Raw genomic sequence first — 18,743 nt, 5'->3', positions numbered from 1 at the left:
ACAGCAGCAGAATAAGTGTTCACGTTTCTGTTGCAGTTTCATTGCTCCTGTTGTTGCTGGAGAGGTATAGGTAGCTTGGAGTATTCGATCACTGTGCAACTGCTTCAGATAACAAATAAGTTTTCTTTTGAATGTAGATATATCCAATCACAATCCAACTGATCGTGTTAAGCTACTTATCCTGTAGAAGAGCAGGAAATGGGATTTACAGAGATACAGCTCATTAGTCTCTGGGTATGTCATCTCTAAACTGCCAGGGATGTGTAACATCTAAGAGGGGGGATAACTGAATGCCGGGTAGTGACCTCCATTTAAAGTCTAACTACTAAGGTGACTGCAAAACAACAAAAGTAATTGTCAGGAAGTGCCAAATCCTGGTGGAAATTTGTGTGGTTTGTGTTGTTCTAGAAGGAAAACAAAGCTTGAGGCTGCTGCTGTTTGTGTTGTGTTTTGCTTTTTCTGTTAGCAGTGTAGTTTAAGTATCTCTTGGGGTTTTTTGTTTTGTATTGTTGTTGTTCTATTGGTTGTCTTTTTTAATTAAAGTGTGCATGTCTAAATGTATTTTTACACACCATTTCCTACAGGAAAGGCTGGGCTGGGGAATGTAGCAACACGAAACCTGGGAGTAAGTTAAGTGACTGGATTTGGTTTTGTGCAGCCACAGGAAACTTAAGTGATTGATTGAGAGCCTGCAAGGGTTGACCTTTCTTCAAGCACACATGCCCTGGGGGCAACAGGATCCATTGATAGGTGGCTAGAAAATAACTATTGTTCACTGACATCCTTTGTTTTCTTCTTCTTCCTTTTTAAAACAGGTTTGAATTATAACTTGACTGCTGATGTGGCAAAGAAGGAAAAGAGCCAGCAACCCAGAGTTTACTTTGTGACTTCTGGAGAGGCAGTGGGGCAGATCGCAGAGAAGTTACAACTGTCATACATGCAAGAAAAGTGTGAGCACTACCTAGCCTATGTCAAGGTCAGTTCATCCCTGCCCTTACTTATGTTGGCCTCCCTGCAATCCCACTCTTCCTATTTATTTTTTTTTTCATATGCAATTGAAGTGGTGCTGCTTGGCTTCATACGTTACTTGTCTTCCTGACACAGGGATGAAGTTTTTTGAGTTGAAACTCAGAAATTCATTCTTGGCATGATTTGTCAGTGTGAGCACCACCAGGCCCTCAAGAGCTGGTGCTAGGAATATGTGTTCTGTTTACTATTGATCAGGCACATTTGTGGGGGATTCCTTTCTTCTTTTGGATGGATTTGTTGCTATGCATGTTGATATAAGGAGGTGAAGGTTTTTTTTGGTAGAAGCAACAGCTTTAGTGTTTAGTTTTGTGTAAGATGTGACTGTCTTTTGGGCTGGTGATACTATCTGCATGGGAATGTCAAGATAGCATAGGGTCTGTCTTAGAGCAATTGGGCTCTTGGATTTGAAGAGCTTCCTGGATTTTATATGGGCTGGAAAACAGCAGTGGGATAGCTTCATTTCACACATGTCATGGTCCTAGGGATACAAAGAGCGCTTTTGAAACATCCTGGGACACAGAGAGGGTCTTTTCCTCCTGTCACAAATGCTTTGCCTAGGGTCTGTTGAGACTGTAGTTACCTTTACTGGGCAGCTTTTGTTGAAGGAATGTCACCCAGGTACCATTCTGTTGCAAAGTAAACATGATAATTTTCTTCTCAAATGAGAAATGTATAGAATGGATTTGAAAATTGCATAGGAAGGAGGTTTATCTTTTGAACAGCCAATGTCTTACAAACACTAAGATGTATCAACAATGTAGGAGGCAAAATGGTTGCACGGCTGAGTTGCAGATCTTCCTTACCAAAGGACATATTCCCAGAGTATGAACTAAATTCAGTGGATATCATTTGGCACTATTTTGTTTTGAGAATCCAGAAGGTCAAGACATCCCTAAATATATAAACTTTTCCAGGAAGCTTCTTTGTACCTAAAAACTGTGAGAACGGGAGATAAAAGTCATCCTTTGACTTTGTCAACATTTTGTGCCTGGCTATTGAGAGAGAATGAAATGAAGGGACCACCAAGGAGGAAACACTGGCCTATGAAGTGATGTGGATCTTTGGGAAGAGACTAGATATCTTCTGTGTTGTTTTGTTTCTGGACCAGCCTTTGCTTTCTGCTGTGGAAAAGGTTGTTAAATGTAGATGTAAGAGATTACCATTCTTTAGAAAATGTGGCTGTGAGTTTACCAACTCTGGTCTTTCTCAAACAAGCACACTTGCTAAGGCTTTAATGTATTGAGTTTGGAGGAAAACGAACATGTCCCTTTCTATCTCAACCCAATAACAATTTCTTTCTCACTACTCCTGTTGTAGTTCTTAGGTACTGCACAGAGTTTATTAAAGGGCAGTATATGCCCAGGGAAACTATTGTAGCATTTCTAAGTGGTGTTAGGAATGCAAAGGTAAAACTATTTTTCTGCAAAATTCCTGGTAAATTTGACTTCTAAAAGCAAAAGGAAGGCTTAAACATGTTTAAAAAATACCAATGACTCAAAGCAGAGCAGCTGATTAACAAACAAGGCTAATGGCTTTCTATATGATACAAGCAGCTATTTTTCACAGTTGGAAGAATAGCAGGAAGTATCGTTTGTTCCTGTAAGGGAGAATGCGAAGTAGTGGAGAAAGATAATTCCTGTGCTTTCATGGGAAAGGTGATAGGATCCACGAGGCTACATAACATTAAGGACATCAAAGAGAGCTCTGCAGACTCTGGAGGAGTGGAAATGGGGTCATGATCTTTCACTCCTATCCTGAAGTAAGAGCTACTAAAACAAAAAAACCCAACCCAAAACAAAACAACAGAAGATATCTAGTCTCTTCCCAAAGATCCACAGCACTCCTCAAATTCCAACCGGAAATCTTGATTACAGAGCTTTGTGATGGAATGGGTGATAAAAGATGTGGGCTTAAAATATATGAGGTTTTCACTTAAGATTTCCTCCTTCCTTTTATTTTACTGATGAATTTGCCTCCATTGTTTGCAGTCGCATCCCTATCTGTTAATTTTATTATTGTTCCTGTGAATCCCCAGAGAAAAATAGGTTTATATGGTAACATGAGGATGTCAGTTCTGGACTGCCTGTGATCAAGTGTAGAGAGGCTGCTCGGGTTTGTGTGTGGCCTCATGAGTTAGCTTGACAGTCCTTGTTTTACCAACATTTGGTTCTAGTGCATTGGAGACATAAAACAAAAGGACTGAGAGAAGTTGTGGGGAAAATGAGAACTATACAAGGTTGCTCTGATTTCCTTTGAAAGATTTGATCTGTAGAGACCCCAATGAAGCTGAATACCAAAAGAGTTGCAGCCTGCAACTGAAGGGTCAGGGATAATTTATTGAATTGGCTTGCAGTTGGTTTGCAAACCTCAATGTTTTGAGCTTGCCTCTTTTCATATTGTGGTGCCCTTTCAGGACAGGAGCTGATGTTCTTTTTGCTGCTAATGAATTTGAATATTAAAGTCTATCTTTCTTTGTTTGTGACTAAGATAAATGGATCTGGAAAGGTTTGTAGGACATGCAGAGCTCAGAACTTCATCTTGTACAAGGCAGTCTACTGAATTACAATTTGAAGTTGCTAGAGTTACAGTAATTCCTGAGAAAAATGTGTTTTCTTGGTCAAGAACAAAGAAGGTAATGCTTTGTGACTTGAAAATGCTTTGAGTTTGGTTTTGTAGTGGCCATGGGGAAGTAGGAAGAGATGCAGTTTTCTAATTATTTTTCTTCCTTCCCCCTACTCCTTTGGAACCTGTTTCATTATTTCTTGTTAAAAAACCCAATCCTTTGGTATACCCAGATAGCAATTCCAACAGTAAAAACACCTCAGGTGTCATCTGCAAAAGCTGTGTTTGTTTCAGTTTAAACAACCTTTGGGGGCTTGAAGAAACTTTCAGTAGGAAATGGACAGCTAGTGCAAGTTGCCTTAGTTGAGAAGTTCAGGTGCATTGCTGGTTTTCTAGTTGATGTGAGCTGCTGCTGGACAGTTCCTTCTGCTGCCCAGGAATGATGGTGCTGCCAGTCTCCTTCATAACTAGTAACAGGAGATTACACTGTATGTGGTAACCATCCATCAGTTTTGTGGAGGAAGATGAAGCCAAGATTTTTTTACTGGATTTGTTTTTTGGTAGAAGGAATTGCAAACGTGAACGTGAGAAAGTGGAACATGATACTAGGGAGAGAAAGAGCAGAGGTGCAGAAATGAGTAGAAGTATAAAAAGTGAAGAAAATAGCTGGGTTTGAAGGCTTTACAAGTGTTTCCTTAATATCCGAGCCTGCAACTGAAATGTGAAGTTTCTCTTTGAAAATGGACTTGTTTGGTGGTGCTCAGAAGACTTGAGCTGTGTGTTTAATGTTTTGTGATCAAGGCATCAAGTCTGTAGAAAGACTGCCATTTTTTTTCCTCAATTTCCTGTAACTGCCCTGTTTGTTTCGTGCTTCTATGAGCTCCCCTAATATTTAGAATAGATCTGCCTGTGGATGGGACAAGAGAATTACATGCGGACAGCAAAGCACATGATACCAGATTTATGCAGGGTCAAATCTTGTCTTCCTTGACTTGTCATAAAGATGTAATAGTGATGATGGTGAAAGCCTCTTGTATAATTCCTACATCTGCTAAAGAAACACTGTCTCGTTTCTTACGCCATTTATGGGCCAGCCAGCTGGGCTGCCTCTTGCTACCAGTCACTGCTGTCTGAGCAGAGTGAACACTGTAACAGCTTCAAACACCATCAGCAGTCTTGGCAGGTGATTAAATGGGATACAGCATTTACATTTTCCACAGATCTTTATCTTGGTTGCTGTCTGGTAGTTTTAAGCAGTCTCATGTTGCTTATTGTATTAACTCTTAATGGATTTGGTTGTAGGTTGTGCTGAGGATGAGGCTGAGAAGTGAAATAGGAACTGTGATACCGAAGGCTTTTCATAATGGCTTGTAGATGAGGAACTCATGCTGTGTTTGTGCAGGCAGATTTGACATAAACAGAAATTGCACAGCTATGTTTTGTTCACTGGTGAATTCTGTAGCAAAACCTTTCCTTTAAGTGTTTCTGGCCTTTGTCTGCAGTGAATCACTGTTACCTCAGGTCTCTAAAGATACTCTGGGCTGCTGATCTCACACAACTTCATCTCCAGTGCTTGACAGTTTTAGTCATTGTCTGTGCTTGTGGTTGTTTCTCCCTCTGTAGCTGTTTAATCTCATCTGAGGAGGATTCATGTATTGAAGTCTTTTTAATTCCAAGTAATCTGGCAGTTTTTTAGTGTCTGAGTTACAAAGTGTTTAGTCTTACCACCACATGTGATATAGAGGTGGTATCACTTTCAGAGAAGAGTTCGTCTTGCAAATGATCTGCCTGTGAATTAGCATCTCTGTGTTAAGGTTTGGCTGGTGATGTACGGGATAGAGACAGCCAGAGACACTCAGGAACTTATTATCAAGTTCTGTTTTGGTTTTAAATGAGGCTGGTTTCCCCATATTATCAAGACAGAGCCTTTTGCCAGGGGCAGATTATTGGTAGGGCTTGCTGCTGAAGCACTGGCATTTGGTGGCTTCAGACTGAGCCTGGTTGCTCACATCTGGCAAGGCCTTTCCTTGGACACTGGCACTAAAAGCAATGGATGGGGTATTGGAAGTGGACAGTAACTACTACTTTGAGGAGGACGAGGTGAAACCCAGTCCCTCAGGAAACACAGCTTCTCTCAGTAGTGATCCGTCTGATCCTGCTCACCCGTCCGTGGGAGAGGAGAGAGAAATCATCAAGGGATAACACTTGAACCAGAGACTACTTTCACAGCAGCAACAGCTATGAAAACTTATTCAGGGTTATCTAGAATTTCACAGGGTTTAGGTCTCTGGGCAGACAAAGGGAGCCCAGGCCTCTTCCAGCATGCAGCAGGAAGTTTATCGTCGCTGTGAAAAAGACGAAAGCTGCTGTGTAGTTCTGCCAGGAACGATAACTGCAGTGAGGTTCAGTGCTAAGACCGAGAGCAGAGTTGATATCTTTGGGGTTGTTCCTTTTTCGTTGTTGATTTATGTTTTGTTATTTTCTTTTGCTCTTTTGCTGAGCCAACTGGAGAAACTGTCAGGCTGAGCCAGATGCAGTCATAGTGCACGTTCAACTTTCAACGGCTACAGGACAGGTTTGGTGGTCAAAAGCACAGGATTTATTTACAGAAGGATGCTTTCCGGAACAATCTTGTTTTCCAAAACTGTGTAAAGTGTGCTTATAATCTATTAGCACAGTCTGCCTCCCCTGCAAAGTAAAACAAATACAATCTGAGAAAATAAATCTAGTGTTTTCTGTTGCCTTACTCTATTGTGAGGTGATCAGCCCTTTCCTTTAGGATACATTCTGGCCAGCACTGCCTAGAGCTGGTGTCTCACCTTTAAAAATAAGCTGAGGAGAAGAAAAGCTGCATTTTTTTCCTGAGTAGCTCATATAGGCAAGGGAGGAACAGTTGTTAGCTGTGTACCTCTGTGTTCTTTTTCATTGCCTCTTAAATACTGGGATTTAGACAAACCAGAAAGAGTATTAGGTGTTGGTGGGTAGACTGACATATTTGAGCTGAATATTAACTGTATCAAGATTTAAATACTGTTAATGACCATGGTGTTGTCCTTGGCTTTTCCAAAGGTTTTTGCAAGATTCACCAAGAGCAAGTGAGATTGCCTTTCAGGAATGAGCTTATACTCAAGTTCAAAACTGTCCTGCACAATGTGGCTAAAATGAAGCTGCCAAATATGCCTGGCACTAGCATCCTTTCAGATGGGACCTGTACTGCAAATCAAGTGCTGTAAGATCTGCTAGGGCTGGTATTGCAGCTACATGGGAGACCAAACTGTAGCAGATATTATGCTGTGAAATGTTTGGGGATTTTTACAGAGCAGCGTAGCTTGTAGGTCTGTTTGGTACCCAAAGGGGGTTGGGTTCTGAGGCCAGGGAGAGGTTTTTATCTGTAAGCTGAAGGCAGAGGTTTTGTTTAAATGCCCTCCTTTGTTCATCTTCCTAGGTTTGTAAAGAAATCACTTCCTCTTCACGCCTACTGCTAGATGATATAACTGGGTGGCAAATGTGTCCTTTCTGATTGATGTGCATCTTCAACTGTTTCCTGTTCTGTATGAAACTTGTCTACTACCAAAACAACAACAAAAATTCCCTTTCAAGTTTTAGCAAGGCAACTAATTTTACTTTAGTTTGCTGTTGCTCTTTGTCTTTTGTCAGCATCTATGAAAAAAGCCAAGTATGTTTTTTATGGCCCAGGAAGAAACTTGATTGCTCTGGTGAAGCTGCTGTTAGACAAAGTGCCTAGTTAATTGAATTTGTGAATCCAAGTAGAGAGACTTTGTTTCCCAAATGAGATAAATATTATCTTAAATGAGACTCAGTCAGTAGACTTGTAGAGCAGCAGCTACTGAAATTCTTTGTTTCTTACCTGCCTTTTTTAACCTGTGGTGTTCCTTACTAAACCCTAAAGGGATCAAAAGCTTTGGTCTTGAGCATTTTTATAAACTTGTCCCTTTGATGCCTTCTGCAATGGGAAACAAATGAATAATCTTTTTCAAATTTTAATAGAGCTGAGAGTTACTTTTATTGCATGTAAGGTCTTAATGAGGCATGACACTTCACTGCTGCTCTCAGACATTCAGTAGTAGCTATATGCCTGGCTTTACTGATACGTTTCTCTCTAATAATGTATTTCCTCAAAAAGAGACTTAATTTGTAAATTAATCCTTTTGGAGACCTAGGAGGGACATGGCTCTTTTCAGGAGAAGGATACCAGAACCCAAGATATGGAGAGGCTAACTATGGGATTTTTTCTGAGAGGAGTCATTGCATTTTCCAGTGACAGCACTTTTAGGAAGTGAATGGACAAATAGAGATAAAAGTGGTGCTGCACTTGGTGCTAGGAAAAGTCAGTTCAAAAGGCAGGTGATGATGGACAGGAATATTTTTTGCTTTCTCTGGCACTCCTGGTTAACCAAAGGGCTTATTTTCTCAGGTGGAAAAAGCAACAAAGAAGACACCACTACAGTTTTAGAAGTTTGTCTAAGCTTGTGTTTTTGTACAGCGTGATATAAATTAAACACAAAATTGTGCCATAAAAGTTTATTAGTACTTCTTTGGGACAAATTTACACTTAGGGGGAATATGCTTAATGCTAGAGTGTTACTGCAGAAAATTACAATAGGGAACAGCTTGTTTGTCTTAGTGGTTTTCCTGTTTATAACACATGGAGGAATATCAGACTGTGTGGTAATCTCGGACACGCACATATACACGGCTGGTTTATCCTGTCCAAAATGGGAAGTGCCTAAAATTATCCCCCTTTCATTTTGCTAGCCTTAGGAAGGAATGAGTAGGGCACTTCATCAGGCAACATTGGAGGCAACTTCCAACAGAAAGCTCTTTTCTAGGCTGAAAAGACAACAATTAATTTTGCTGGTTGTGGCTTCTGGGTGTGTTCCAAACCTATAACCTCCTCATAGTCAGAACAGACTTGAGTCTCCTGGGAGGCTCTTAGAGATGCTATGTTTGGTTTGGTTTGGATGGCAACACATAATGCAAGTCTAGTGCCCTAATTCATACTGCAAGTGCCTGACAATACGTTTGAAGAAATGTCAGAGTAATAGGTTACAGGCATAGTGCTTTTTTGGCAGAAAATGCCTTTTCCCCCTTCCCCCTCCCCCCCATTATGTAGCTTCAGCTGTAGGACTAAATTAATCTTGAATTCCTGAGGTCTAGAAACAACTGGTATTAACTGTGGTGTTACCCTGATCTCCATGCACCCACCAACATTACCATATGCAATGGGTTAGTTAAGGATAGTAGAGTTGTGCTGGTGATCAGAAGTTACATCCCTGGTCAAAGGCCTCCAATTTATTGCCTAACTTTAATTATCGAGCCTCCTTGTAGATCTCTGACCTCTCTGGGTGTCCCAGTTATTTTAAGCAATGATTAGTTTTCTGTATCTGGAACCTGCATGTCGTCTGTGCTAGCTGTGCTCCTCCACAGATTTGAAACAAGTAGTCATTTAGGAGTTAAAATTATTTTCTACTTGCCTACAATGTCTTTGACCCAGTGGCATATGCTTAAACTTATTTCCTGACTTTACATACAAGATGTTCTTATGGATTGGATACACTGGGCAAAGTGGCTTGTGCTTTTCCACTTTGATGTGTCATGATTTTAGTGTCCTTTTCTCCCATGAAATGTTTGTGGCCTCTGTGCTTGCTTTCAGTGGTTATTTTGCATTGAAAGAAGGATCATCCTTGCAAATAAGCTTACTTTTGAAAGCTATCCTCAAACGAGTAATGTACCAACTTCAGTGTTTCACAGAAAATTTCACCAGAGGATCCTCTAGTCTGCCTTAATTGTCAAGTTATTGAGAGCTGTCTCTGCCTAAGTTGTACCTATTGGTGTTCGTGATTTCTCATGCGTAACACGAGCAGTTTCCTGTAAATAAAGCCCCACTTGAAATTATTTGTGGACATCTCATCTTCTCCACGAAAAGCTGAAAAAATGCTAACAATGAGTGCTTTTTGCATGCTTTTTCTGCAGCATGGATTCCTTTATTGCCATCTTGTTGGTCTGTCTTTCATCTCTGCCTATGCATAAGTTATAAGGCACTGAGTATATTTTACTCGGTGATATGTGAATGTGTGTAATACCCTAAGGCTACGACTGCACGATAGCCTGACTATAATAAAGGAAGAGCGTCCTGCAATAGTTCGTTGCCTTTTTTTTTTCTCCTGGGAGAAGACCCAAGTTTGGTGTTAAATTCTAGACTGAAATATGAAGAGTTAGCTGTAAATCTAAGGGAATCTAATGTGAGGGTAAAGTAAATTTACTACTTCCTCCTCTTGGCACACACACTGTATCACTTAAGACTTCCTTAGATGACAAAATAAGTTAAAAATACAAGTGGTTCAACTTGTCATGACTTAGTAATTTTCATCCTATTAGCAGACATGCAGCTTCTCATTTGGCAAGTTTGACTACAAAGGAACTGACATTAATGCAACTTAGAAAAGTGTGTAAAAATAGAAACACCTAACAAAGAGAGTAAGTTAAAAATAGAGCATTTCTTTTATAAATGTTTACTTTCTTTCACATGTTTCTGACCTTCTAGGGCACAGAAAGCACCAAGTGAAGTGTACCATTAGCCATGAAAAAGTGATTTTGGTGAAGCCCAACTGTGTAGAGACAGTGGTCTGATGGAGGGACTTTTAAAATCACTCCCTTGTAAGAATTTGAGCTCTATCACTCTGCAGGCAAATTTTGCCTTTTGTCCTCTTGCTGGAGGAGTTGGACAGGATGCAAAAATTGATAAGGTATACATACAAAGTTCATGTTCCAAGGAGTATGGAAAAACAAAGAAAATGTTGTAATAGACATCTCCCTTTCACTTGAGACAGGCAGTGGATCATGCATGCTTAGAGAACTGACTGCCTAGCTGAGGCTGTAAGATATTTTCAGTGTTTTATGGAAGTGTTGGGGTTTTGAGTCCTTAATAATTAAACTGTCAAGTGATCCTGCAAGTGCAGAAGCAGCAACGGTTTTGTTATGGCACAACCTCTAAACTTTGAGATTTTTGTTTTCAAGTTCTGCTGTGTCTTTCAGGTGCAAAGTCTTGGAGATCAGAGTGAAAAAGTGTAAAGTGGAATCTTTTTTTGTTAGTTTTCTCATAAGGATTTTCCTTATTCAGGGAAAACAGGTGGTTTCATGCCATAGCTATAAACTACTTTTGAATCATTCAGCAGATCACTCGGTTGTTCTGAATCACTCCCTTGGTTATGTGCCACCAGGGAAAACCATTGGTTTGTCCCCTGGTAAAGTACAAAAACTTGACAAATTTGCATAGTAAGAAACCCAATTTTGTCTCTGAAAGTGAGTGAGTTTAGTTGGCACTTGCAGTTCATGACTCCCACTGCAGAAGCAGCGTAAGGCTGCTTGTCTGTCCCAATTCTTTGACCTCTGCAGTTCATAGTGTGAAGGAAGCATGAGCCCTCCAGCTGTGGCAGCCCATGAGCTCCTGGTGACTTGGAGGTTGTTGGTAGGGGCTGTGGCACACGTGAGTGTTCAACCCATCCGCTACTTGTTGCAGGAAGGGAGCTGGAGGAGGTGGTTTCCATTTTCTTATATTACTTGCGATTTGTTTCCATGAAGACTGCCCTTGTCTGCTCTTGAATTGCAGCAGCAAAAGGCATCAGGTGGATTTGAGAGGCTGAGCCCTGGGCACAGCCAAGTTCAGCAGTTCAGTCCATAGTCACACAGCATTGCAACCCAGGCAGCAAAAATTGATGGCAAAAACCATCCTAGGCTTCAGCAGGGGGTGAGGATCTATACTGGAGGCCAGAGGAGACTCTGCTCACATGAGACAGCACTTGCCAATCATTTCACAAGTGACAGTGTTTAAGGTAATTGAGGTGGTGCTTCTACCTCAATGTTTCTGCTTCTGCTAAGTACTCTGGGCCAGGTGCTATGCTGCCTGTCTCTGCTTCACAAATACTCACATAGTCAGTTGTGTCCAAAGGCAGCCCTGAAATGGAGATGCTTATGCAACTCTGTTGTTACACCTTAGCTATTGCGAGCAATAAATTGTAGCCAAAGGGCTGGTTTTCATTTGTGCCTTCCAAGAACTTGGATGAATGCCAGAATTTATTTTTAAACTTTATATAAGCGACTGAAATATTTGTGATGGCTCATTTTTCTTTCCTTACTCTTTCGGGAACAGTCTTAATTTTGCCTGCCATTGTTTCTGTTTGTGTTTTTTGATGTTGGTTCTCTCTCTCCTTCTGTAACAAAATGATCTCATGTCCTGTGTTGACTGAAGGCTGGTGGGTTCAGCACAAGGTTGCTTGCTTCAGGGAATGTGTAGTTAGAGTGTATTTACAGGGCTTCTGAAGTGTCCCTCTCCTACCTACAAAGACAGCTATCTAATATTTCTGACTGCATTATCTGTATGTATCTTACTTTTGGCATTAACACTGTCATTTCTCACTTTGAAAGGAATACTCCAGAGTGCAGCTTTGCAGAGCTGCATAGTGGGTAGCCAGCTTCACACTTAATACTTCTATATTATTAATCTCTTACTCATGGAAGCATTTATCATGTCTGTCTCCAATTCTTTAATGCAGTGGTTCTTACATTTTCAGCCTTAAAAATGATGCAAAGGCAGTAAAAGTAAAATACTGCTCAATGCAGTTCTGTAGATCTCTTCTTAATTGTTTTTCTGACTACCAGTTCAACAACACATCTTCCTCTCAGGATGATACCTCCTAAGACCTATTTGTCTTTTTAGTGACTGGTTGCATCAGTCCAGCATCTTGGATTGTGAGTTGTTGGGATCAGGGACTGCCTTTGGTATGGATCTTATTATAAACAGCAGCAGTGTTCATGGCTGGAAACAGTCACTGCGATGGATGAAGAACTTGTAAGGTTTGGATATTTTAGGTTGGTTTGGGTTATTTCTTAAAATAGATGTCCCCTAAATAGTGAAAAATACCTAAGCTGCCTAAATCTTTCAAGAAAACAAAATTTAGGCTGGAGGTCCCACGAGAGAAGGTTTTTATCTTAGTCTTCCCAGTCCCAGCTTGTCCGTAGCTGCTTTCTAGGGACATTTCTGGGAACGTGTGTGCTTTCATTCTTCTAGTCAGAACCAGAAAGGAGAGTCAGAAAAAAATAGTGTCTTAATAAGAAAAGGGGAAAAAAAACTCCCAAACCTAAAGCTTGAAAAGGATTATGTAAAGCTTTATATATGTGGAGAGTTGTTATATACCTGCAGTATTCTGCTGGTTACTGAGAAGCAGGAAATGAAGCAAATAGATAATATGAAGAAGCAAAAGCATCAATGGTATATATTTAAATATATATCTCATATTTCTAATGTCAACATGCAAGGACTATTTAAATTAATTTAGAAACAAATAATATTCTAATTGTCATATTTCTCTCATCTTCCTCATCAGCTTATAATTTTTTCTCCATAAATTCTCTGTGTGTGGGTTTGGAGAACTTTTTAGACATCTATTTTATGTGTGAAGCAGAGGAAACTCTAGTTAACTAGATAAATTGATATGCTTTATGATGTATTTTGCAAAGAACTTGCTAGAAAATGAAGTAGAATGACACCTGGGAATCTTCTTCACAACAAAAAGGATGTTTTATGGTGTGTTGGTTTTTGTAGTACTAAATCTCATTCTGCTGCACGCATTCCTCTGGTGCCAGGCTGGATCATAGGTGTAGGCCATGAGACAAGCAGTTTCCCTTTGCCAACAGCTCAGCATTACCCAAAAAAGAGCTTAATTTATGATCCCTGGAGAGCATGGCATGTTGGTTAGCTTAGATTGCCAAGAAGCATGCTGCCAAACCTTTGCTCCACCTAGGAGCTTGTTAGTCTGTGCTGGACCTGGTTTCAGGCTTTGGCAGAGAGATTTAGGGGACCTCTATTCCAAACCACTTCTCCTCTTGTAAAACCTCTTCATCACCTGGCAACTGTTGAAAATGTGTGTCTAGCTACAGGTTGCAGTATTTCAGAAGGCTATGCTAATTTCCTTAATGGATGTTTAATTGGTAATAATATAGTTAAGGAGAGGTATGATCAGATTTTGCTCTTCTGTGTACCACTTGCAATTTGGAACCGAGGGAATATTCTTACTCAGCTCTGTCTTTGCCGTTTGGCCTGTGCTTCACCTTCAGAAAAATTTTTCCTTTTGAGGTATTGCAAGAAGTTATTTTTGTGGATGCATAGTACTGAATCTGGGTATGAAAGACAGGACTACATCAAGCTGTGGGCTGCAAATTATTATCTCATGTATGCAGTAAACACAGATGATGGAAGTCTTGACCTAGGAGACTGCTTCACTAGACAGATGGATTAAACTAACTCAAAATATGCAAGTTTATTTCATTCCCTTAGGAAAGGCCTTTGGGTCATAAAGTGTCTATGCAAACCAATCTTTATTTTTACTTTACTATTCTTCTTACCACTAATTTACTAATATTTTGACAAATATTTATGACATTTTAGTATGCATTTTCAGCTTATCCTTAATTTTATACAGACCATACATTTCTGAGTAATGTGCTGGAATAAACTTGGGTTATTTGCATAACTAAGCCTTCTGCTGTTTCCCTTTTCTCTTACTTTAGAGCAGTCTTGTTTGCGTGAAGAGAGAGGGAGTGATACTGGCATTTATGTTAGTTATATTTACAGAAGTTTGTTTGAAAAAGAAAGCCTCTTTAGAAGGAAGCTTATAAGACATCTTCTCTAGGAAAAGAAAATCTCTAAGGGTGTTTTAATAGTAGTGTCTAAGAATTCCTAACAAGACATGAGCTTTTACTGTGTTAGTTGTGAACAAAAGCACGTTTAGGAACAACCTTTTACCCTTTGGATGTGAGAGTCTATCAGGACTGTTCCTACCTTGTTTGCTTGAGAATCACCCCTGGGTAACCCAAGGAAGAAGTCACTGAAGGGAATGAGAGGTGACTGCGGCTCTGACATACAGCTTTCTGTTCCATACTTATCTCAGATGGATCTCTTTCAAGTGTTTTCTGAATGCAATTGCAAGGGTTAAAGGGATAAATATCCATGGTTTTTACCAGCCAGTGACTGAGGGACTCTGGTGCTAAACTATACACCCTAGAGGTGTTTACCACCACAGGCAAAAGCAATATACCAGGCCCTGTAGTCTGGAGGCAGTGGGATGAGGGAAGTGAGCATGACATTGGGAGTCAGTGCTGTTCTTCAGCGAGAGGGCAGCTGTGGGGTTTATCACATGACCTATTGTAGCTAAATAATTGGTAAGGATGAATTTTGGTTAATCAGTTAAGCCTATACTTACAGATGACTGAAACTTTACCTTCTGTGTGGTTTTGTGACTTAAAAAAACCCAGGGCACTGGAGCTTTAACGTTGCATCTGCAAATGGATTTTTCAGTTCTTTGTTGAAGTACTGGAAACAGGTGCAATTTTCCTTTTTGTGTGTGCAAAGAAGTGGTTGGTTTTCTTTTTTTCCGTGTGATCTCTTTTCCAAATAGTGCAAAAGGAATAAGCTATGACGCTGAGCATATTTACTACCAACTCATTATTTCCTTCAGTCATTAAAGCTTGTTACCTCACAGCACTTCAGACCCCCTGGAGGAAATAAGTAATTCTATTGCAGGGGAAGGCAGTGTAACTTAAGATGTTTTGAAGGAGTTTGTCTGGAACAAGATACCAACAGTGAGAGAAAAAATAGTGCTGTAAATGAGGCTGAAGTGCATGACTGGTTGATGCTCATCTTGTCACACTTCCATGCCTGTAGCTGTTCACCTTTGGTTACTCTTACCAATAATGGTAAGAAATAAGCATTTTGGGAGCATGATTCACTTGGCCCACTCCACATGTGTGTATTAGGGTGAGACAAGTCAGACTCCATTGACTAGGTCTCCACTGGCTTACAAGAAAGCCAAGGGCAACTTGTTGGAAGTGGACATCTGTGTTCCAGATGTCTACATTTAGCCAAATGAATCCCACACAAGCCAGCCCAACGTTGTCTATTATTATTTGTAAGTTAAGAAGGAAAAATGCTCGGTTGGTAATGATCCACTGATCTGTTTCCAATATTCTGTTTAGATGAATCGGATTGAATTTTAGCCAAAGGACTTGGAATAGTGAAGTGGTACAGTCAAAAACCCACTTCCCACCCTGCTCCCCACCCTCCACAGTCAAATAATAAGAAAAAACCCCAGGCTTTTGAGCTATAAATCTAAACTCGACACATGGTCTAGTTGACTGAAAAGAAAGTGATCAGAGTACAACTGCTGTCCTGTGTTCTTGCCTTTTCTGTCTGCTGGTCACAGCATAAAGGGAATCTATCATCAAAATCCTACTCATTTTCTTTGGTATCACTGAAATGTGATGGCTATCCATAATCAGCAAATTTGTATTCCTGTGTTACAGCTGGGTATCCCACCTTGCTTTTTAAATGGCAACCAATGTGTGTGAGAGCTCATCATAACCTTCCTGTTAGTAATTGGATGAGAGCCCCAGTGAACAACCCCACAGCTGTGAAAGATGTTAGCAAAATGGTTTTAAATCGTTTATATTACTCTCACTGAAGAGCTTAGTGGTAGCATTGTTATGGTCTACTTCTTTTTCAAGTTCAAAATGACTATGAAGTTACCTTGTGCTTGAAGCAAGTTGTGTTTTACACCTCATCTTTTGAAAATTGAGTGGGCACAAGGGGAAAATGTGCTTCGTTGGAAATGAGATGTGCATGAATTTAATACTATGGCTCTTACAAATTTTGTCATCACTTAGGAGTTTGGAGAACAGATTGTGAAGTGTAGAATGCAGATGGTGTGGCATGAGAACATTAATGCAAGGGGCTAGATGAGGTTTGTGTTTGGACTCTGACAAGATCAAGTGCCATCAGCGTTTTCTTAGCAATATCTGCAGCTGTATCAAACACTTCTGCAAAGAAACCTGTAGGAGCAGGGGCACAAGAAATCCAGGCATTCAGACGTGCTTCCAGATGGGTATGGAGAGGAATACATTTCTTTTAGTCTTCTGTGAAAACTCTTTCCCCTCCCATATAGGAAGAAAACTTTTTTTTGTTGGTGGTGGTTGTTTTCATGAGGGGGGGATGTGTGTGTGTGTGTAATGTAAGGCTTAATCAAGAGCTGAAAACATGCCCAAGGTGTTTGGGATTGTAATGACTGATATATAATGTGGCTTTAGGAACTAATGATTACATTTATTCCTGTGTCTGCATTGCTGTGTGATTAGCCACTGTCTCTAAAAAGTTGCATTGCACTTTCTCAGCCCCTCAGGACTTAAGGTGTTGATGAAATGTCTGTTGTCATGTTGCACTATTATTTGAGTTGAGATTTTGTGTCAAAATTTTGCTGACTCATTTGCTCTATAGGATTTACTACTAAGGTCTTTTAAATCTCTTTCTCCAGTCATGGGAAAATAGGGAAAACACATAAGATATGTGAATGAGCATTATTAAGTAAAGCCATATGAAAAATCTCTTCTCCCTCTTGTTTTTTTCTTTTTTTTTAAAGTTCTGATTTGATCTAATTGCTCTAGATTATTTTTACTGCCTGATAATGAAATAGATTAGTGACAAAATAAATCATAAACCGTATTTATTCCATTCCTGAAGAGTTTACCATCTAATTTGACATCTGCTGGTAGAAAGAGATTGGAAGAAAGAAAGCAGCAGCATCCCTTTGTCAGGCTGAAATCTAACTAGTTTGAGAGAGGTGCCTGGTGTGGGAGAGAGTGATACAAACTTTACTTACTATGGTAGGAAATAACTGTACAAAAAGCATGCAGTAGGAGCTTGGAGGATGTTAAGCTGACTTGCTGTGTAGATTAAAATCAGGAAATGTTAATGAAAAATATTAGTTCCCTGTAGAAAATCCATTGTTCATGAGTTTATTCTTCTTCACAGAAATCTTTAGCTTTCCATTGTAAGTAAACCTTTTTGCAAAAATAATCCCCAACTTTTTTCTCTGGAAAGAGTTCACTGGTCCTGTTTGAATCATTGTCACCCCCTTTGTTGAGCTGGAATGAGTAACTAGTGAAACATCTACATAAGACTAAAGTAATATTGGTAGTACATGTGAAGGCAAAAGAACATGTTGGGGTTTGTCTCTTAGAAGCTGCTGTGTTGAGGTTGATCCAGAGGGTGCTGAAGTCAGTGGAAAGAGTTGTACTAACCTGAAAGGGTTTTTGCTGAGTACTGGGACAAAGTGGTGGTGGGGAGGAATGTGTATGGACAGTAATGAGTTGTCATTGCGTTTCTATAGCAAACAAAACTTTGGCTGAGAAATTACAATTTAGCTGCAGGCTTCAGCCTTTTAAGTTTTCTCGACCTACAAATGAAGCACTGGGTTGGTTTTGCTGCGGGAAACGGAAAGAAGGCAGATGGAGGACAGGACTGAAGAAGGAGTTGTTCTTGCTGTTGGTGGGCAAGGAAAAGAATAAATAAGTTGCAGCAGTGACTTCTGGCATAGGCAAGTATGTCCCTGCAACTATGGCTACCATCCCATGTGCCCTGGTCCAAACTGCAGAGCTGCTACAGCTTGGATTTTAGTTTATCGGCAACATAAGGAGGGAGCAGTCTGTATTGGTGGTTACTAATTTGCCAGTGATGAGCACCATCCCTGAGGATCCATGCACTGGCAGTGCTGCACAGCTCATGCACTCTCAAGCTCCTCTCCCTTTCCCAGGGGAGCACACCCTCTAGCTGTGGGGCCTTTGGCAGAGGTCTCATGCAATGCCCATGGATCATGGACCTGGCAGTTCTGTTACTGGGTAGCAAATGTGAAAATGATTCTTGGAAAGGTTTACTTGACTTTGGCTGACTTCAGTCTGTCCTGTTTGCTTAACTTCCTAAATGCATGGTAAGGAAGTTGTTAAAACAAGCTCTCTGTTTCTTTCCTTCCCAGCAGTGCTCATCATAAAAGCTTAAGAAGCGCAGAGAGGCAGAGATGGAGTTTCTCTTGTTCTGTGCCAGCTTCTGTTCAAGGCCAGGCTGCCATGATAAAAATAAATGCCTTTCTGCCAGTCAGGCACTGCTTTAAGTGGAAAATAATAGCACCTTCAATTTTTATTTCTATAACCCTCTGGCTTCTGTAAGGGAACTTAAAAGGTTCTCTACATCTTTAACTGCTGCTTTTGCTGAATTAGTATTATATTTCCTGCCTTAAACGAACAGCGAG

At 40.3% G+C, this 18,743-nt stretch overlaps 1 protein-coding gene across 2 annotated transcripts in view; it reads left to right on the top strand.

Moving 5' to 3' along the window:
• Positions 1 to 18,743, top strand: part of ITGA9 (integrin subunit alpha 9) — a 222,723-nt gene that overhangs the window by 51,167 nt on the left and 152,813 nt on the right. For both annotated transcript variants that reach the window (XM_061996749.1, XM_061996750.1), the window contains exon 15: positions 816 to 976. In XM_061996749.1, coding sequence (XP_061852733.1) covers positions 816 to 976 — 161 coding nt within the window. The remainder of the gene's footprint in view (positions 1 to 815; positions 977 to 18,743) is intronic.

Source organism: Colius striatus, chromosome 5, assembly GCF_028858725.1.
Source record: "Colius striatus isolate bColStr4 chromosome 5, bColStr4.1.hap1, whole genome shotgun sequence".
Classification (NCBI taxonomy): domain Eukaryota; kingdom Metazoa; phylum Chordata; class Aves; order Coliiformes; family Coliidae; genus Colius; species Colius striatus.
Note: the sequence above shows the minus strand (reverse complement) of the source record. Positions and strands in the feature narration are given on the sequence as shown.